At 36.8% G+C, this 21,499-nt stretch overlaps 2 protein-coding genes across 3 annotated transcripts; both read left to right on the top strand.

Annotated features, from left to right (window-relative positions):
- The first annotated feature begins 1,966 nt into the window (after positions 1-1,966).
- Positions 1,967-14,385, top strand: LOC100264630 (protein CELLULOSE SYNTHASE INTERACTIVE 1). Its single transcript, XM_010654536.3, has 8 exons — positions 1,967-2,179; positions 2,831-2,983; positions 3,888-3,961; positions 5,111-8,171; positions 8,424-10,968; positions 12,650-13,104; positions 13,629-13,745; positions 13,839-14,385. Exons 2-8 carry the CDS (start codon positions 2,981-2,983, stop codon positions 13,977-13,979), a joined length of 6,396 nt encoding a protein of 2,131 aa, XP_010652838.1. The 5' UTR covers positions 1,967-2,179; positions 2,831-2,980; the 3' UTR covers positions 13,980-14,385.
- A 797-nt stretch (positions 14,386-15,182) lies between these two features.
- On the top strand, positions 15,183-20,757 carry LOC100250885 (aspartic proteinase-like protein 1). 2 transcript variants are annotated; one of them, XM_002281207.4, is made up of 10 exons: positions 15,183-15,744; positions 16,068-16,206; positions 17,308-17,549; positions 17,680-17,907; positions 18,017-18,155; positions 18,232-18,302; positions 18,514-18,613; positions 19,156-19,216; positions 19,317-19,388; positions 20,268-20,757. In XM_002281207.4, exons 1-10 carry the CDS (start codon positions 15,452-15,454, stop codon positions 20,513-20,515), a joined length of 1,593 nt encoding a protein of 530 aa, XP_002281243.2. In that variant the 5' UTR covers positions 15,183-15,451; the 3' UTR covers positions 20,516-20,757. The 2 variants fall into 2 exon arrangements, with proteins under 2 accessions (XP_002281243.2, XP_010652837.1); XM_010654535.3 differs by lacking the exon at positions 15,183-15,744 and having other exon boundaries at positions 16,073-16,206; positions 17,274-17,549.
- The last annotated feature ends 742 nt before the right edge of the window (positions 20,758-21,499 follow it).

The following is a 21,499-nucleotide window of genomic DNA, read 5'->3' as shown; positions in this document are numbered from 1 at the left end:
TCTTTATCATAAATTACATTATTTCCTTTTTGTTTTTTTGGTAGGCCAGCTAAGAGAGAAAGAGAGGGAGAGAGGATGGGCAGTGGTAGACCACCTTAGGTGGCTTCAGCCACTTCGCTTAGGTTGGCTCGACCAAAAGGAGAAATTAAACATAAAAGAAAAAAAAAGTTTAAATTTAATATTTTTTCTCTTCAAATTTATTTCTCTCTTTTACTACAAGTTTTAAAAGACATCATTTTTTTTTTTTAATAACTGAGAGAATTTAGGCTTGTTTGGCTCTAGAAATTGAAAAAAAAAAAAAAAAAACTTTTTTTTAAAGACTTTGGTTATGTTTGGTTTACGAAAATGCAAGGGAAAAAAAAATATAAAGGAAAAGTAGAAAGAAAGAAAAAATAAAGAAAAATAAAAAATAAATTAAAAATCAGGTAAATTATTATTTTTTGTTACTTCAAACCCATTTTTTTTTATTTTAACTCATTAATATAAAGATTAAATAATTTTAAAATACAAAAGTTTTTAATTAATTTTAATTATATTTGATTTTCTTTTATATTTTTCATAAGACAACCAAATATGAAAAAATCGTTTTTTTTTGTAATTTTTTTTCTTTTCTTAGTATTTTTCGGGAACCAAACATAATTGTATTTAGAAATATCATAAAAAAAAACTGTAAAAAAAACTTTGGGAAAAAAAAGAAAAAATATAAAGAAACCTCACCTTATTTTCAGGGAGAGTCTTAAGGAAATTTTTTTTTAGTTATTTTTTATTTTAAAAATATTTTTAACAAATTTTTATAAAAATGATTTTTTTTAGTTTTCATAACAATTTTAAAGGCAGATTTTTATTATTTTTTTAAAGTCTTCTAAATAATATTAGAAAATATAAAAAATAATTTAAGAATACTTTTGCAAGGGTGCATAAAACAGATGTAATTGTTTTTATATATTTGAGTTTTTTTAAAACAATTTTGAAAATCTATTTTTTGAGAACCACCATTTTAAGAAAAATAAAAAATAAATTAAAAATAAGATAAATTATTTTTTTTTGTTACTTCAAACTCATTTTATTTATTTTAACTCATTAATATAAAGATTAAATAATTTTAAAATATACAAGTTTTTAATTAATTTTAATTATATTTGATTTTCTTTTATATTTTTCATAGAACAACCAAATATGAAAAAATAGTTTTTCTTTATATTTTTTTTCTTAGTATTTTTCAGGAACCAAACATAATTGTATTTAGAAATATCATTAAAAAAAACTTTGGGAAAAAGAAGAAAAAATATAGAAAAAATTCAACTTATTTTCGTGGTTAGTCTTAAGGAATTTTTTTTTAGTTATTTTTTATTTAAAAAATATTTTTAACAAATTTTTATAAAAACAATTTTTTTTTAGTTTTCATAACAATTTTAAAGGCAAATTTTTATTATTTTTTTAAAGCCTTCTAAATAATATTAGAAAATATAAAAAATAATTTAAGAATACTTTTGCAAGGGTGCATAAAACAGATGTAATTGTTTTTATATATTTGAGTTTTTTTAAAACAATTTTGAAAATCTATTTTTTTGAGAACCACCATTTTAATTTTCTTACTCTTTATTTGTTTTTCAAACAAAAACCTGATAATTTTAAAAAATAATTAAATTACCATTTTGGGTCTGATTACTTTTAGGAATTTTTTATTTATTTTTTAAACAAAAATTATAATGATTTTCGAAATACTAATAATTAAATATTTATTTATTTTTCTTCCAAATGAAGACAGAGTTCAAAGATCTTTATTTATTTGTTGTCTTAAATTATTCTGTACGGACCAGCCGAGCCGTGCAAAGCCGCGAAGTTCGGCTCCGAACTGTCGGTGGTCCTGTGAGCGCCCACTCTTAAAATCTCACGACAACGCACGCAATTTCTCGTTATAGAGAGATTAAAAAACGAAAAAAGAAAAAGAAAAAAACAGCAATGAAGGGAAATAGTAAATAAGTGTGGAATTTTTGTGTTGCTCACTCTCAGTCTCTGCTTTTTCTCGTTCTCTCTCCTTTTATCTTCTCTCTTACGAAATCCATTGCTGCCTCCAAGATCTCCTCCAATTCGCTCTTTCTCTCTACCTCTCCACTTTCTCTCTCTTCAGCTGCCTCTCTTCGCATTCATGAAGATCGCCGCCTCTGCGATTTCCGAGGTGAATTTCAGCTCCGCCGGATTCCATCCTTTTCTCTATAATTAATAATCGTTTCTTTTATTTTATTTTTATTTTTTCCCTTTTATTTTTTTTAATTCATTTTGTTTTTCGGTGAGAATTTAGAATTTTAGTGAATGTGGGTAACTGCAAAGTCAGAAAGAAAAGACTGGATCTGCGGATTTGTTGTCCAAATTTTGATAGGCAAGCGCCTAGCAAGTTATGTTGTACAAATTTTCGAGTCAAACTGTGTCGGTTTCTACTAGATTTGGGTTTTTGTAGTTGGATTGGTGCTGAGGTTTTTGTCATTTTAGTGGATATTATTTGATCTGTTTGGATTCAATGACAATGAGTCTGGTTGTTGTTAGGTTGATGTGATTTTGTGTAATTCAGTTGTGTTGAAGTATATTTTTGTATAATTCAGTTCGTTTTGGAATTCATGGATTCTTTTGGAGTTATCATTTTATCTGCTGTGATTTAATTCACATTTACGTGCAGTGGGATAATCTTGTTTTGAGGTTATTTTCAGCTCAGTTGGCGTTTCTTGCCAGTTAGCAATTGATCTGCCTTGCATTGCCAGTTATCTTTACTTTTTCTTTTTCTTTTTCTTTTTTTTTTCTTTTCTTATTTTGGATTTGGTTTGCTTTTCCACAGGGGGCTTTCTATTTTTGATCGGCTCTGAGTTAGATCTGGAGAGGGAGAGGGATCTGGTTTGATTTGTTTTGAGAATCTTGAAGTGCAGCGAAGCTGGCGGCAACACTGGCGTGGAGGTTTGCTGCCAGCAACGGCCTTGCTGCTAATGATATGGTACTGCACCATGTATTTCTATTTCCTTCAATGGTTTTTATGAATGAAAATGATGGGATAAACCCAAATAATAAGAATTTAGTGAGTATGTTAAACTTGATCTGATGATAATGAATTTTAACTGGGATAAGCGTGGATGCATTTACTTCTAGTATGCAGCACTGATATTGCAAATTACATTGAGCTTTGCTGGTTCCTTGGTGGGCTTTGTTCAGTATGTATGGTTTGTGATTATTTCTGCTATATTGTTCAAGAAAGGGGAATTGAGAGAGTTGTTTGCTTTTTTATTCAATTATTGTAGAAAAGAACAGATGTTGAAAACGTTAATTTTTTCATTCTCTTTACAAAGGATGCTGGGTGTAAACATCTTATATTGATATGGGTTGTCCTCCAATGTAACCTTAAGGAATCGAAATTGCAACACAGACCAAGTTGATGCTTGTTCAGCCATGTGCAGGAAAAAACATTTAAATTATTGGGGATGCTGCAAATTTGTTTTCATATATTTAGGGTATCTTTGCATTTACATTTGCCATGATGTGTTTTATTTTCCCCCTCAAATAAGAAGAGATGGTGTTTATTGTTTTTTTTTTCTTCCTGATTTTGTTATTTCAACACCAAAGTAAAAAAAGTATGGACTTCATTTTGTATATTTATTGTGGTAGGCCAAATCAGCTTGGAACTGAATTTTCAAGTAGCTTCTCTGTTTAGATGACTTTACTTTCTATCAACTTGTGGCCTCTCAGTGTCAAAATGTATCATGCTGTATCTTTTTCATTTTATTACTTTACACTTCTGTATAATTTTTGAAAGTTGATACTTTCTAAATGAATAGGTATGATAAAATTGATTTCTTTCATTTGATATATAACAACTATCTCCAAACCTCTCATTTGGATGGCAGGAAAGAAATGGGGATGCAAAACTTCAAGATTCTGAGCCTCCAACTCCACATTCCATTATAAAGATGGGTTTGAGGTCCTTTTCGAGCTCTATCTGCATTTCTCAGTTGGTTTGATTATTTTTTATCTGCATCCTGTGATTGGTAGTGACTAGTTTATTGTTACATAGACAGGAAACTTCTAGCACTGCTGTTTGGAAGTTTCAGCTTTAATTTTTTTGAAAACTTTGTCCACAGCATTTGAGGCTGCATGGTATAATTTTCTGCAGTTAGATCGAAGTTATTCTTTTGTGGAAATGGTGTGCCCAGGTCAAAATTGTCAAACACCTCTAAGGACATTTAATTTGAGAAAATTCCTCCTCAAGATGATAGGTTTTTTGATGTACATGCCTAGTCCAAAGATCTTAAGTGACTTGTTTCTGGAAATGCTTTCCATGGCAGGGGCCAGGAGCCTGCTTATATTGTGCCTCATGTTATCACATATATGCACAGTTTTTTATTGTAAGTAAATTGGTTATCTATGAACTGTAAATAAGAAACCATCTTGTTAGATTCTGGCCTCAACTCTATGGAGTTAATAGTGTCTTAAGATACCTCACATATCCAGTTTTGTTTACTTATTATTTAATTCAATTTTTTCCTAGTTTGCCTCAAACCAGAGACATGGCATGACAAATGTTGGAAGAAGTTGAGAGGAATGTGGCAAAATAAATCTGAACTGGGATAAAACAATGATAAAGTGTTCCATTGTGTAATGACTGAATGTCTCACTCATAAGAGAGTGCTATTACTGTTTTCTAAGCCATTCATCATTTTTTTTTGTGCAAATTAATGCAAGACAACTAAAATAACCTCAGTAGGGCCTTATCTTGACTATTTGGACCCAGGTTCAATCCATTTTATTTCCATTGATACTCTTTAAGGCTATTTCTTTTCTCTTTTTGGCTAGTTCACTGGCTATCGTATATTTTTCTCACAATTGCAACCACATCTTTTTTAGCTTGCTTGTGGCACATTCTTTCTCCTCCTTGATCGTGTATTTTTTTCCTTTTTCTTTTCGAGAAAAGTTTTGTTAGGGAAGTAATTAAGCATCTGCTTTATGCAATATTCTTTCTTATATCTCTTTCCCTTTAAAATCAAGACTATGCTGAGAGTATTGGCTTGCAATGGTTAATAGAAATGGAAATTCTGGCTTAAGTATCTTAACACTTCCTAATCATCTACAGGGAGCGTAGTAGCAGCATGGAGGATCCAGATGGGACATTAGCTAGTGTTGCTCAATGCATCGAACAGTTGCGGCAGAATTCTTCATCTTCACAAGAAAAAGAACATTCCCTGAAGCAGTTGCTGGAACTCATTAATACCCGTGAAAATGCTTTTAGTGCTGTTGGATCTCACTCTCAGGCGGTTCCAGTGCTTGTTTCTCTTCTCCGATCAGGATCACTTGGAGTGAAGATGCAGGCTGCTAATGTTTTAGGCTCTCTCTGTAAAGAGAATGAATTAAGGGTAAAAGTCTTGCTTGGTGGTTGCATCCCTCCACTGCTTGGTCTCCTTAGGTCTAGCTCTGCAGAAGGTCAAATTGCAGCTGCAAAGACCATTTATGCTGTTTCTCAAGGTGGCACAAGGGACTATGTTGGATCAAAAATATTTTCTACTGAAGGAGTTGTCCCAGTGCTATGGAAGCAACTAGAAAATGGGCTGAAAGCTGGAAATTTGGTTGATAATTTATTGACTGGAGCTTTAAAAAACCTTTCCTGCAGCACTGAAGGATTTTGGGCTGCAACAGTACAAGCTGGGGGAGTGGATATACTTGTGAAGTTGCTTAAAACTGGACAGGCAAGCACTCAAGCAAATGTGTGCTTTCTTCTTGCATGTATGATGATGGAAGATGTATCTGTGTGTTCTAGGGTGTTGGCTGCAGAGGCTACAAAACAACTCCTCAAGCTATTAGCACCTGGTAATGAAGCTTCTGTGAGAGCAGAAGCTGCAGGTGCTCTTAAATCTCTTTCTGCTCAGAACAAAGAAGCAAGGCGGGAGATAGCTAATTTTGGTGGTATACCTGCTTTAATAAATGCTACAATTGCTCCATCAAAGGAATTCATGCAAGGTGAGCATGCCCAAGCATTGCAGGAGAATGCAATGTGTGCTCTTGCAAACATTTCTGGTGGTTTGTCATTTGTCATCTCAAGCCTTGGTCAAAGCCTTGAATCATGCGCTTCTCCTGCACAGACTGCTGATACATTGGGGGCTTTGGCGTCAGCTCTTATGATATACGATAGCAAAGCGGAATCTACTAGAGCATCAGATGCTGTGGTTATTGAGCAGACATTGATTAATCAGTTTAAACCTCACTTACCATTTCTTGTGCAAGAACGTACCATAGAAGCCCTAGCTAGTTTGTATGGAAATCCCATACTTTCAGATAAACTTGCAAATTCTGATGCAAAACGGCTGTTGGTAGGTCTGATCACAATGGCAGCCAATGAAGTTCAGGATGAGCTGGTAAGATCTCTTCTCATATTGTGCAACAATGGAGGCAGTCTATGGCGTTCACTTCAAGGTCGTGAGGGTGTTCAGCTGTTGATATCTCTTCTTGGGCTTTCATCAGAACAGCAGCAAGAATGTGCAGTTGCGTTGCTTTGCCTTCTATCTAATGAAAATGATGAAAGCAAATGGGCTATCACTGCTGCTGGTGGCATACCTCCACTTGTACAAATTCTAGAGACAGGGTCTGCAAAAGCCAAGGAAGATTCTGCAACAATCCTTGGGAACCTCTGTAATCATAGCGAAGATATACGGGCATGTGTTGAAAGTGCTGATGCTGTCCCTGCTTTATTATGGCTTTTGAAGAATGGGAGCTCAAATGGGAAAGAAATTGCAGCAAAGACATTGAACCATTTAATCCATAAATCAGATACAGCTACTATTAGCCAACTCACTGCATTATTAACCAGTGATTTACCTGAATCCAAAGTTTATGTCTTGGATGCCCTAAAAAGTATGCTGTCCGTGGCTCCCATCCATGATATACTACATGAAGGCAGTGCTGCAAATGATGCAATTGAGACGATGATAAAAATATTGAGCTCCACCAGAGAAGAAACTCAGGCTAAGTCTGCATCATCTCTGGCTGGGATCTTTAACCTTAGGAAGGACTTGCGTGAAAGTAGCATTGCTATTAAGACTCTCTGGTCAGTCATGAAGCTGCTAAATGTTGAATCTGACAACATCTTAGTGGAGTCCTCTTGTTGTCTTGCCTCAATATTTCTTTCAATTAAAGAGAACCGGGATGTGGCTGCTGTTGCTAGAGATGCATTGTCCCCCTTAATCATTCTTGCTAATTCTGATGTTCTGGACGTTGCAGAGCAGGCAACATGCGCTTTGGCCAATCTTCTTTTGGATCATGAAGTTGCAGAGAAAGCTATTCCTGAAGAAATCATTGTTCCTGCTACCAGGGTTTTGCATGAAGGAACAGTTTCTGGGAAGGCCCATGCTGCAGCAGCAATTGCTCGCCTACTCCATTCTCGCCAAAGTGATTATGTATTAACTGATTGTGTGAACCGTGCTGGAACAGTTCTGGCATTAGTTTCTTTTCTGGAATCTGCTAGCAGTGGATCTTTTGCAACATCTGAGGCACTAGATGCACTTGCTTTTCTGTCAAGATCAGAAGGAGCTAGTGGGCCACTCAAACCTGCTTGGGCTGTTTTAGCTGAATTTCCAGACCGCATAACCCCAATTGTTTTTTGCATTGCTGATGCAGCACCCATGTTGCAGGATAAGGCTATTGAAATTTTATCACGGCTTTGCCGGGATCAACCTGTTGTTCTAGGAGATAAAATAGCTTGTGCCACTGGATGCATTTCATCCATTGCTATGAGGGTGATCAATTCGAGGAACATGAAGGTGAAAATTGGGGGAACAGCACTTCTTATCTGTGCTGCAAAAGTCAATCATCAGAGGGTGCTAGAAGATCTCAAACAATCAAGCTCAAACGGCCATCTTGTTCAATCTCTTGTTTCGATGCTTAAATCCCCTCAGTCTTATTCTTTAGGAGTCCAGGGGGATAATGAGAAGGATGCCATAAGCATTTACCGGCATCCTAAAGAAGAGGCCAGGAATGACGAACTTGAGAAAAGCACAACAGTTATTTATGGTGCCAACACAGCTACATGGCTACTCTCGGTTCTTGCTTGTCATGACGACAAAAGCAAAATTGCAATTATGGAGGCTGGAGCAGTTGAAGTCCTCACAGACAAAATTTCTCAATGTTTTCCGCTATATGCACAGGTATTTAATTTTCTTGTGCCCCTTTCTTACTTTTCTGTTTTAAGTGCAGTGATGAGCCAAGTTAATGATGCATTGGATATTGACAAATTGATTGATTCATACTGAGCTGTTTGCTAGCATTTTAACTTTGTTTTCTATTCTTTTCTTACTTATCCTTGAAAAAAATGGGATTTTATTATATACATATGGTTTTATAGTTATTATTATTGTTATTGAAACCTCTTTTGGCTCCTTTATGGTAATCTGGTGCAGATTGATTTTAAAGAAGATAGCAGCATATGGATTTGTGCTTTACTGCTAGCAATTTTGTTTCAAGATAGAGATATCATAAGGGCACCTGCAACCATGAAATCCATACCAGTACTTGCCAATTTGTTGAAATCGGAGGAGTCATCAAACAGATATTTTGCTGCCCAGGCAATGGCGAGTCTCGTCTGTAATGGTAGCAGGGGGACTCTTCTATCTGTTGCAAACTCTGGTGCAGCAGGTGGTCTTATTTCATTACTTGGCTGTGCGGATGTTGATATCTATGATCTCCTGGAATTGTCAGAAGAGTTTGCTTTGGTGCGTTATCCAGAGCAGGTTGCTCTTGAAAGGTTGTTTAGAGTTGATGACATTAGGGTTGGTGCTACTTCTCGTAAAGCAATACCTGCCCTTGTTGATCTACTCAAACCAATTCCAGATCGTCCAGGGGCCCCTTTTCTAGCGCTCGGACTTCTGATCCAGCTTGCAAAAGACTGTCCATCAAATAATATTGTAATGGTTGAATCAGGGGCTTTGGAAGCATTGACTAAGTACCTTTCACTTGGTCCACAAGATGCCACTGAGGAAGCCGCTACTGATTTATTGGGAATCCTATTTAGCAGTGCAGAAATACGAAGGCATGAATCTGCATTTGGTGCTGTCAGTCAACTTGTAGCGGTATTACGTCTAGGTGGAAGAGCTGCGAGGTATAGTGCTGCTAAAGCATTGGAAAGCCTATTTTCCTCTGACCATATTAGGAGTGCAGAAAGTGCCCGACAAGCTGTTCAACCTTTGGTGGAAATTCTTAATACTGGCTTGGAGAGGGAGCAGCATGCTGCTATTGCTGCATTGGTTAGGTTGTTGAGTGAAAATCCATCAAAAGCCCTTGCTGTCGGAGATGTTGAAATGAATGCAGTGGATGTCCTTTGCAGGATCCTTTCTTCAAATTGCTCAATGGATCTGAAGGGGGATGCTGCTGAGTTGTGTTATGTTCTTTTTGGAAATACGAGAATCAGGTCTACAATGGCTGCAGCTCGATGTGTCGAGCCTTTGGTTTCTCTCCTTGTGACGGAGTTCAGTCCCGCTCAGCATTCAGTTGTTCGTGCACTAGATAGGCTCTTGGATGATGAGCAACTGGCAGAACTAGTTGCTGCCCATGGTGCAGTTATTCCTCTTGTTGGCCTCCTCTATGGTAGGAATTACATGCTTCATGAGGCTGTTTCCAAAGCTCTTGTGAAGTTAGGAAAAGATAGGCCTGCTTGCAAGATGGAAATGGTAAAAGCTGGTGTGATTGAGAGTGTGCTTGATATTCTCCATGAAGCACCAGATTTTCTCAGTGATGCTTTTGCAGAATTGCTCCGAATATTGACCAACAATGCTACCATTGCCAAGGGTCCATCTGCAGCAAAAGTGGTTGAACCCCTTTTTCTGTTGCTAACCCGACCTGAATTTGTAACCCATGGACAGCAAAGCACATTACAGGTTCTTGTTAATATTTTAGAGCATCCACAGTGTCGTGCTGACTATACTTTGACCTCTCACCAAGCTATTGAACCACTTATCCCCTTGTTAGATTCTCCATCTCCAGGTGTGCAACAGTTGGCTGCTGAACTTCTATCACATCTACTCCTGGAAGAACACCTTCAGAAGGATTCAGTGACACAGCAAGTAATTGGTCCATTGATACGAGTTCTTGGTTCAGGTGCACCCATTTTGCAGCAGAGAGCTGTGAAGGCTCTTGTTAGTATCTCACTATCTTGGCCAAATGAAATTGCAAAAGAGGGTGGTGTTGTTGAGCTGTCCAAAGTGATATTGCAAGCTGATCCTTTGCTTCCTCATGCCTTGTGGGAGTCTGCCGCTTCTGTTTTAGCCAGTATTTTGCAATTCAGTTCTGAATATTATTTGGAAGTACCTGTGGCTGTATTGGTGAGGTTGCTTCGTTCTGGCTCTGAAACCACAGTAGTTGGTGCATTAAATGCTCTTCTGGTGTTGGAAAGTGATGATTCAACCAGTGCTGAAGCAATGGCTGAAAGTGGTGCCATAGAGGCTCTTTTGGAAATTCTCAGAAGTCATCAGTGTGAGGAAACTGCTGCCAGACTGCTGGAAGTATTACTGAACAATGTGAAGATCAGAGAATCAAAAGCTACTAAGTCTGCCATCTTACCATTATCTCAGTACCTTTTGGATCCTCAAACACAAGCTCAGCAGGCAAGATTACTGGCAACTCTGGCTCTTGGTGATTTATTCCAGAATGAGAGTCTTGCTCGAACAACAGATGCTGTTTCAGCTTGCCGTGCTTTAGTGAATGTGCTTGAAGACCAACCAACAGAAGAAATGAAAGTGGTCGCTATATGTGCTTTGCAAAACCTTGTAATGTGCAGTAGATCAAATAAAAGGGCAGTTGCAGAGGCTGGTGGTGTTCAGGTTGTTCTGGATCTGATAGGTTCAAGTGATCCTGATACCTCAGTTCAGGCTGCAATGTTTGTTAAACTTCTCTTCTCCAACCACACTATTCAAGAGTATGCCTCAAGTGAAACAGTAAGAGCTATCACTGGTAAGTTATCTCGCTCACTTGTACAACATTTTCCAACTTTTGGTTTATTTGAGGAGCATATATCTGCTGGGATTGTAAATCCACTTGCATATGTGCCTCTTGGTTCGTGATAGATTCTTTTCCCATGTCTGTCTTTTGATTGCAGTGTAGAGTTTGCAATTTCTTGATTAGTTCACTAAAATCATTTTAATAAAATCTTTTGATTTTTATTGGTTACTTGAGCATTGTTTTGACAGTCCATAATATTCTCAGCCATACCTTTTGTTAATGCATGCACGTTCAAATCATTCCTCATTATCTTGTCTGCTGCCCTTTTCTTCCCTCATTTTTATTTTTTTGTTTTCTTTTCTCTCTTCTTTTTGAGGCTTTCTATGTAGTGCTATTAACTCCTAACTTGTGCTGTTGTTCACTTCATTTCACGCGTGACTTGATCGGCTAGATTTGTTTATTTAATTATTCTGTGGATTTTCTATATGGTGTTTAATTTTACATAGTTTTTCCACGCTTAGCTGGGAAAACTATGTTTGGCACTCAAGGTGTCAATTTACAGGTCTTGTGCAATCTTAGCAAAAATTATGTTTAGGATTTATTAAATGTGCTGAAAGAGTGCATAACGTTCTTTTTCGTTTGAGAAAGTATTAAACAAGATCACTTCCTTCATTGTGTGACTTCATTTATTTGTTTATTTTTAGTAGTATTTCTTCATCATGTAACTTAATACACTTTGATATATGAATACCAAATGGCACTTGTCATATTGTTTATAGGGTTACTTGTATTTTTGACTCAACTATTAAAGACAATTCTTTCTGGTTCTTCCATGCCTAGAAATGTAAATGAGTACCACATTCCATTACAAACACAAATGACTAATAGCTCTTTCCATGTGCCTAGATAACATTATGGAGTAACGGGCTTCAGAGAAAAGATGAATTTTGCTATCTGTTTCAGTATTCTTGTAGATTACTGTTCCTAGTGAGGATCTTGTTATTTCTGTTTTCATATGTTAGGATTGATAAAATGAGTTAAAAGCATTGTGAGGAAAAAATAAAATTCGGTTTAAGGGTCATGACGATTCAAATCAGCTTAAGATGGAAGTATGGGGTCATGGAAATGTTATTTGATTAATACTGATCTTTAAGTAGCAAGGAATCAACACTTCAAAAAGTGAAATCAAATTCTTTGAGATAGCATTCTTGAACTGGAAATGCTCCTTCCCTCCTGTATGAAAGGTGATAGGAGTATTTATAATTTCATTGTATGTATAGAAGCGGCTTTGAGGAAAAAATCATTTCCTGTGGGAAATGAAATGATTTCTAATGAACACTTGACTGCTCTCTTTCAATCTTCAAAAACTAGATCTTTTTCTTTTTGTTTTATGCATGAATTGGCATGGCCTGGTTGTCTGGAAGGAAAATGAATAGAAACAAAAATGTTCCCTTACCATCTTCGTCTTGTATTTGAGAAAGGGTTTGCTGTATTTTATCTTTTTCAATTACCTAAAAGCGTATGTTCAAGTTAAGTGATTCAGAACCTTAATAAGATTGGCTGTTTACATGTTCATGATGCTGTTTAATATCTGAAACAAACACTTTTATCAGTATCAGTTGTCACTTTGATGGCTGGACCCTGCATGCAAATACTTATTTGTGTTGAATAATTTTTTCCTGTGTTCTTGCAGCTGCTATCGAAAAGGATTTATGGGCCACTGGAACTGTGAATGAGGAGTATCTGAAAGCCCTAAATGCACTGTTTGGCAACTTTCCACGGTTGAGAGCCACTGAGCCTGCAACACTTAGTATTCCCCATCTGGTAACATCTCTCAAAACTGGTTCGGAGGCAACGCAAGAAGCAGCATTGGATGCACTTTTTCTTCTCCGCCAAGCTTGGTCAGCATGCCCAGCTGAAGTCTCTAGAGCTCAATCAGTTGCTGCTGCAGATGCCATTCCCTTGCTGCAATACTTGATTCAGTCTGGCCCACCTCGATTTCAGGAGAAGGCTGAATTTCTTTTGCAGTGTTTGCCAGGGACATTATTAGTGACAATCAAGCGTGGCAACAATATGAAGCAGTCTGTGGGAAATCCAAGTGTCTTCTGCAAGCTTACACTTGCCAACACTCCAGCTAGGCAAACCAAGGTATGATGTGTATGCCTCTTTCATTTCCATGCTACATTTTTTTTTTCTCTGAAACTTTTGGTTAGTCAGTTCTTATAACTTCTACCCAGAGCAGTATGACCAAGGTTTGAACCAGGTAGGAAAAAAAAATTAAGACTTGGAGTTTCAAAAAAAAAAAAAGGGAAAAAGGGAAAAGGTTTTTGGGTCAGATTTACGTGCAATTTGCTAGTGATTCTCATGGTCGTCAGGGAATGTGTTAAAAACAAACCCAATGACTTTTGCAGAACAAGGTTTTGGTCTATGTATTTTCTAGCTGCCTCAGTCCTTAGTCTCTGGTTCTTTCCACCATTCCGTATTCCCCTTCAACCCTTAAATTTTTGGTCTTTCCCTTGTTCTATGTCGCCTCCAGTCAAATCAGCATCAGTTGTCACTTTTGCAATAGCTGGTCTTTGCTGAAATGATTAAAGCATCCCTACTTCAGTTCTCTCACCTTGTTAAGTTGTAGTTAATTTCTCACAAATTCCCTCTCTCCTCTCTCCGTGTAGGTTGTATCAACGGGTCCTAATCCAGAGTGGGACGAGAGCTTTGCATGGACCTTCGAAAGTCCTCCAAAAGGCCAGAAGCTAAATATCTCTTGCAAGAACAAGAGCAAAATGGGAAAGGTAAACCAGCCCATTGTTGAATCTCGCACATCCCCTTCCAAATTCTTCTATACTCCATTATTAAACCCTTATTTCTTTTTGATTTACTGGCAGAGCTCATTCGGAAAAGTAACAATCCAGATCGACCGGGTTGTCATGCTGGGAACTGTGGCGGGTGAGTACACTCTGTTGCCTGAAAGCAAAAGTGGGCCTTCCCGGAACCTGGAGATAGAATTCCAGTGGTCTAACAAGTAACAACCATTCCTGAAACTAAAATTACCACTCGGCTGCAACTTCAATTGTAGGCAAAAATGTGATAAAAACCCCAGAAGGGTTGAAACAACCCATCCTTATTTGTTACTCTTTTTTTCCATTTTTTTTTTTTTGGTTATTTATGTGTAATGTGTCTATGTATATAGAGCATGGCAGAGATTTTGATTTTGTAGTGTTGTCCTACAGTCTTAAAAACCACTGATTTGTTGTATTCTTTTGTAACATCATCATTTTCTATAGTTCCCGTGGATATATATATAAATACCATTTGGATGGAAAATTTAGCTTCCTCTGTATTCTTTGTAATGGTTTATGTGTGTTCCTCAACTTTGAGAGGAAAAAAACAGTGATAATGATGAGGTTACTAGTGGTTTTGGACTTCTCTTTATCGTGCCTGTTACAATACTAATTACTCTTTACTTTCGTTTATGCTTTAGCATGATGCCTTTGTTTTTTTTCCTTTTTGTAATTAATCCCATTTTAAAACAATTTTATCAAGTTATAAGTATCATTAATAAAATTGAACATTTATTAAGAGGTATATAAATGAACTTGAAATTAAACATTTTTGAAAAAAATAAAAAAATTATATATATATATTCAAAAGTGATGTGAAAATAATATTTTTTATTTAATTTGAAATTTAAAAATATTAAAATTATTTTTATTTTTAACAACTACTTTTCTGAAAATAAGAGATTCAAAACCATTTCAAATACATAGATAAAAAAAAATGATAATTATATAATTTTTAAATAATTTCATTAATTAAATTTTTTACGATAAAATTCTTTCCTGTCTTTTTCCTTAAATACGTTATGAGAAAAATTGATAGAAACACATCGATTAAAACATTCCGAAATTCATGGAGTATTGTAATGATTTTGGGATAAATAAAAAAATAAAAAAATACTAAATTTAAAAGGGCCCACAGTATACCATTTTGAATTCCATAGGGTTTTGTAATTATTTTGGAAATAAATAAATCATAAATTTGAAAAGGCCCACGGTATATTGGTTTGACAAAAATCGTCGCCAACGGTATTAAAGAGGACCCACCTGGCAGACAAGACGTCTCCTCCAATCAAAACAGGTCCTTTTCTGACACGTTGGCACTGGGGACCACCTACGTGGCGCCACCACAGTCCCTCTATAAAACGTAATCATTGTCTTCGCCACATCTCTCACCCTCTCTTAATTAAATTATTCTAATTTATTATCTGCCCTTCCCGCCCCAGTACATTGCGCACGGTGCGCACTGCGCTCACTCCCCTGATCTGCTCCCTCCGTTCTCTCCGCCACCTCTCTGTTTCCAGTGTGCGTACCTCGCCTCCCTGCCCTTTTTAGCAAGCACCGTTAGCATAAAACCCTAGATCTCGAAAGCACAAGATTTCTCTACTCCGAGCTCTCTGATCCGAGTGGTTGGCAGTTCGTTGTTCGCGGTTCGAGTCGCGATGGCGGCTCGATTTCTGGTTGCGATGTCTGTGGTAGTTCTCTTGATTGAGAGTTGTATGGCGGCGATGTTTTCTGCTAGGCTCATTCACCGGTTCTCTGATGAGGTGAAGGCGTTCAGGGCGGCGAGGAGCGGGTTGTCTGGGTCGTGGCCGGAGTGGAGGACTATGGAGTACTACAAAATGCTGGTGAGGAGTGATTGGGAGAGGCAGAAGGTAATGCTCGGGTCCAAGTATCAGTTTCTGTTCCCGTCCGAGGGGAGCAAAACGATGTCGTTCGGTAACGACTATGGATGGTGAGTGTTCGTTACCTATGTTTAGGGTTTTACAGGTTTCTCTTTTATTGGTAAAATTATGATTTATAGATTTGTTAGTTATTTTTGTTTGGAAACATCGGATTCGTCAGAACAACTCCTACTGTTTTGAGCATGCCTGAACCTAATGTAGAAAGAAAAAATTAAAAAATTTGTAAAGTAGTTACTACTTTCTTAATTTGCTTCTGCATCTGAGAGCTTCTTTTGTCATTTCTTAGTTTGTTTCAGAATCTGGAATTTGTTGCAGTTTAAGTAACTGATCCTTTTTATCAATGCATTTGATATCTCTATCTTCGAATATACAGGTTGCATTATACTTGGATTGATATAGGGACACCCAATATTTCTTTTCTTGTTGCATTGGATGCTGGGAGTGATCTACTATGGATTCCGTGTGACTGCATACAATGCGCTCCCTTATCCGCCAGCTATTATGGTAGTCTGGTAGGTTAGCCTTTTTATAACTTGGATGTTCTTATTGTCATTTCTTACTTTGATGGGTATTTTAAAACATATTTCTTATTGCACTTCTATGTGGCAGTGATTTGAGAAACCATATCCTATTATAATTAAAGTGCTAAACTTCAGATCATATTTTGTACCTGTAGTCATCACTGGTAAACCTTCTTTTTTTGTGTGAAATTCTTTTCAATTTTACAATTGCGGGTAGTGATTATATTTTAAGTTTGATAATTAGTTAGAATAAAATATTTCAAGGCTTGGCAAGGGTTATTATATATGAGAACATAGAACTTGTGTCATGGTAGTTTTGATCTAGGCGCATGACGCCATGATAGAGAATGTCATTCCTTTAGGTTGGGACTGTTGTAAGAGTAATAATATATGGGAAAATGGCACTTGCATTGGGGTAGTTTTGAAGTTTGATTGGTAATGTCATGGGCTTTAACTTGTTTGCCCCCTCTTTTTTTGGTTAATTAATGTGGTACACATGAGATAGCCACAATTATAGTGGCATCCCTCCTTGAAACTGTAATGGTGCCCCTTTTTCTTGGTTAAATGATGAGCTGGCATCCCGAGTATAAGCAAACTTCAAGTAAATATTTGAACACCTCATGAGAAAAACGCCTTTTGAGACCTGAAGCTGGGCCTCATAACCTTCTATGCTGTGTCTTGTGGTTTGGGGGCAATTTTCTGGAATTTTCATGTGATTGTTGAGATCTCAGCAGAAGCATTTTCTAGATAGTGACTATGAATTTCACAAGAAACATTTTCCCACCTAGCAACTTAATTTTTTTCCTACACATAGTAATGGAATTTTGTGGTTTGGGGGCAATTTTCTGGAATTTTTATGTGATTGTTGAGATCTCAGCAGAAGCGTTTTCTAGATAGTGACTATGAATTTCACAAGAAACATTTTCCCACCTAGCAACTTAATTTTTTTCCTACACATAGTAATGGAATTCTGGATGCACAGGTTTCAATGGTGTTGTGAAGTCTATGCTAAGAATTGGTAACAGGTTTAGCACTTATTTCCAATGATTGATTGGCAGGTGCTCCCTCATATTTGGGGCATCTATTATGCAGGATAGAGATCTAAATCAGTACAGTCCATCTGGTTCAAGCACCAGCAAGCACCTGTCTTGTAGCCATCAGTTATGTGAATCAAGTCCAAACTGTGATAGTCCTAAGCAGCTATGCCCTTACACTATAAACTACTACTCTGAAAATACATCAAGCTCTGGATTGCTGATTGAGGACATCCTACATCTTACATCAGGCATTGATGATGCATCTAACTCCTCTGTGCGGGCCCCAGTCATCATAGGGTATGCTCTACTGATCATCTAGTGCCACATTAGATTTCCAAACTCAATGTGCACAGCAACTTATCAAGAATTCTTCTCATTGATGCCTTAATTTAAAACTTATTTTTGTTAGTTATGTTCTTGTAAACAGATGTGGTATGAGGCAAACTGGTGGTTACTTGGATGGAGTTGCTCCTGATGGTCTTATGGGTTTGGGGCTTGGAGAAATTTCAGTTCCAAGTTTTCTTTCAAAAGCAGGACTGGTAAAGAACTCTTTCTCATTGTGTTTTAATGATGATGATTCTGGGAGAATCTTTTTTGGGGACCAAGGACTAGCTACTCAACAAACTACTCTCTTCTTGCCTTCAGATGGAAAATAGTAAGGAACACCTGTCCCCTTTTTATCAGTTTACTGTATTTTGTCTTCATATTCTTTTAAGGCCATAATTTTAAAGATGTGGAGTGATTAACTGAATGTTTTTGTTCAGTGAAACCTACATAGTTGGAGTAGAGGCATGCTGTATTGGGAGTTCTTGTATTAAACAAACAAGCTTCAGAGCACTGGTTGACAGTGGGGCATCATTTACATTTCTTCCAGATGAATCATATAGAAATGTTGTTGATGAGGTGTTGTTATTTTCCATTAATCTCTGTATATAATTTTTTCCCAATTTGTCTTATATCACAATTGCTTTAATGATAGTTTGACAAACAAGTGAATGCCACGCGATTTAGCTTTGAAGGATATCCTTGGGAATATTGCTATAAATCCAGGTGAATTTCATGGCATGAAAACTGGAAGGTTCTATCCTCGTATTTAAATAATTTTTTTTTTCCTCCATTGTATGTGTGTCCCTCCACCCCATCTTTCTCTCTCTCTCTCTCACACACACACACACTGTTTCCCTCTTTCTGTTCATGTTCTTTTATTTGGCTCTTTCTTTTTGCTCCTATACTAACGGTCAGGTGGTTTTTTGTTAAACAGTTCAAAAGAGTTGTTAAAGAATCCCTCTGTGATACTCAAGTTTGCACTGAACAACAGCTTTGTGGTTCACAACCCTGTTTTTGTGGTCCATGGCTATCAGGTGAGACAATTTTAGATTTTGCCAGATTTTATTCAGCTGAGCTTGAAGTGCCAAACCAATCTTTGGTCCATATGTGGTGTATTCATTTGGTTTTGTTTAATCAAATGTGGCCATATATGTAAGTGACTAGCTGCGGGTATATGTGGAATGAACCCCAAATTGTGCTCATGGATTGGGGGGGGGAAAAAATTAAACCAGGATCAATCACACTAGTCTTCGAGCAAGGATTAATAAAATAAAGTCTCACCAGTGAACTAGCATGACCCTTGCCGATTTATGAAGTTCTTAAAGTCAAATCAATGCCGTCCTCAAACTTCAAAATTTTTTGAGTTGGACTACATCCTCACCTAATTTGGAAAGTAATATCTATTCTCTATTTGAGTTTGTTTTTTTTTTTTTCAACTTTTATTCAATTTCCTTGACTCAAATTAAAGTAATATCTAAATGTCTGTCTCCTTTGTGGTAGTTCTGGAGGAGTAATTAAACTAGTTATAGATTGCTGTTGCAGATAAAATCTTAATATGATAGATTTTATGGTGTAGGGAGTTGTTGGATTTTGTTTAGCCATACAGCCAGCAGATGGAGATATTGGAATCCTTGGACGTAAGTGCACTGTTTATCCATTGCAAAATCTGCTACTTAATCCCACCTTCTTTTCCCTCTTTAAATATTAATTACAGTAGAAGAAAACATTTCCATGCAGAGAACTTCATGACCGGATACCGGATGGTGTTTGACCGAGAAAATTTGAAGCTGGGATGGTCTCGTTCAAATTGTGAGTACTATGGCCTTTCCCAGTCTATATTTAGGGATACATCCTAATCTTACTAACTGTAATGTGGCTTATAAGTAATAACCTCTAATAATTCACAATTTTCTTGGAATTATATTTTGTTTAGTAGTAAATAACACTCTTTATATGCAACTATAATTTTGTGCATTAAATTAAATATATGTTCCTTTAAATATCATTTACACATATCCATGGGGAAATTTCAATAATGCGCCCACACCATTAATAAGTTTTCATGTTAAAAGAAAAACTGAGAAGATAGCATTATATGATTGACGCCCAGTTTAGTTGTTATGGTCAACATTTTCTTTAGATGAATAGCAGGATACATTGGACTTAAATAGTAAGCCTTTTGGTTTTCTTAAGGAAAATTAATCTATAAACTAGTACTTTGGTAAATATTTGTAATTATCAAATAATGTAAACACATTTATCTTTATAAAAATACATTATTATATAAATGCTCACATTAAGAAGAAAATTCTGAAGGTAGTACTAATTAAGGAATATTATAGAATATTAATTATAGCAATGTTGCCAAATTGGTCCTTTGAAAAAGTTATTGGAGGTTGTTAAAAGGGAGAGGGTGTGGTTGTTGTATGTTGGTCAATTACTGTATGGTACCTTGTTGTACATTAGATGGGTTGAAAACATTTTTCCTGGTAATCTGTTATGTCAATGATTCACTTGTTTTCTGGTTTCAACAAGCCCTTTGTGTTCCAGTTAGTTTGGAGATGGTATTAAAACTTAACAAACTGGAATTCAAACATGATAATCTAAACTGCATCCAGCTATTATTTATTTGTTAGTTTCTCCAATGTATCAACTAAGAAGGTGGGATCCTTTGGTTTGCATGTATAGGTCAAGATCTCACTGATGGCGAGAGAATGCCCCTTACTCCATCCCCAAATGACAGACCACCGAATCCATTGCCTGCAAATGAGCAGCAGAACACCCATAGTGGGCACACAATTACTCCTGCAGTCGCTGGAAGGGCTCCCTCCAATCCCTCCGCCGCCTCCACACAGCTCATTTTGTCCCAGTTTTGTTTGGTGAAATCTCTGCCTCTTATGCTCTTGCTATTGCATCTACTACCTTCAGCCTTCTAAGTAAATACCAGAGGATGCCAATCTCCTATACATTTAATTTAAACTATCAATGTAGTCAGTCTTACATGTAAATCCATCCAGTCTCTCTTTATCCGTGTCTTTTTTCTTTGCTTCCCATGTGGAGCTTTCTTGTCATCCAATGCCCTCTTTTTCTTTAAGGACATTGGATCAATCAGGCGAATATTGTATTCCACTCTTTCTTTTAGTGTTCTCCTTATATGTAATAGCTCACTTTTGGTCTACCTTGCTGCTAAACTCTCCTATCTATTACACTTCTTAATCAAGCATACCCGAAATTGAATGCAGACACGATATAGAATTGGGAAAGGTGTGGTTGGGTTGTGTGGCGACAGTGGGAGAGGGGGCACCGAATTATTGTGTAAGAGGTCAAGGAGTTGAGAGAAAATCTAAGGGGATTGAATTGTCCTCTCCCTGGCATCAACATATGTGCAATTGTTTAATGCCTTGTCCGTTCTTTCAAAGTTTACAGACAGCCTGGGTCCCTGGAATCTGTTGGAACCCATGGTCCGTGCCAGCTATTATTCAAATCGTGGGTATGTGGTACGCTTGCTTTTTTTTTTTTTTGTCTCAACCACCTAATGACTAACGATGAGCAATAATTGATGGTTTTATGCATGGGGGTGTCTTGACCGCCGAATTTGTCTTTGCCTTTGTCTTTTGCTTGCTAAAACAATTCAAACAAACATGGAAATGCTGATGTCCAATCAGTAATATGCCCTTTTTCTGTAGGCTGTGCGCTTCAAGTCCTAAAGGCTAACTTCATCCAAAGTCATTTTCTGAATTTGATTGATTTGTCTTCCTTCAAACCTGCTGGACCGCTAGGAGGATTCGAAGGTTTGAAAATTGTGGTTGCGCCAAGGTCATGACTGTGGACATCAAAAAACAAAAAAACCAAAAAAATAAAAATTATTTTAAAAAACCGTTTTTGAGAATTATATTTAAGAATGGTTTTTAATTATTTCC

The sequence above is a fragment of the Vitis vinifera genome, chromosome 7 (assembly GCF_030704535.1).
Source record: "Vitis vinifera cultivar Pinot Noir 40024 chromosome 7, ASM3070453v1".
Classification (NCBI taxonomy): Eukaryota; Viridiplantae; Streptophyta; class Magnoliopsida; order Vitales; family Vitaceae; genus Vitis; species Vitis vinifera.
This window is presented reverse-complemented; position numbering and strand designations above follow the sequence as displayed.

What these genes read in the sequence shown, in the direction of transcription:
- LOC100264630 (XM_010654536.3), top strand. An exon ending in ATTATAAAGATGGGTTTGAG is followed by an intron (nt 3,962 to 5,110) that starts GTCCTTTTCGAG and finishes AATCATCTACAG; the next exon opens with GGAGCGTAGTAGCAGCATGG. An exon ending in CTCCAGCTAGGCAAACCAAG is followed by an intron (nt 13,105 to 13,628) that starts GTATGATGTGTA and finishes CTCTCCGTGTAG; the next exon opens with GTTGTATCAACGGGTCCTAA.
- LOC100250885 (XM_002281207.4), top strand. Translation starts at nt 15,452, where the DNA reads ATGGCGGCTCGATTTCTGGTTGCGATGTCTGTGGTAGTTCTCTTGATT. An exon ending in TTCGGTAACGACTATGGATG is followed by an intron (nt 15,745 to 16,067) that starts GTGAGTGTTCGT and finishes TCGAATATACAG; the next exon opens with GTTGCATTATACTTGGATTG. An exon ending in GAATATTGCTATAAATCCAG is followed by an intron (nt 18,303 to 18,513) that starts GTGAATTTCATG and finishes TTTGTTAAACAG; the next exon opens with TTCAAAAGAGTTGTTAAAGA.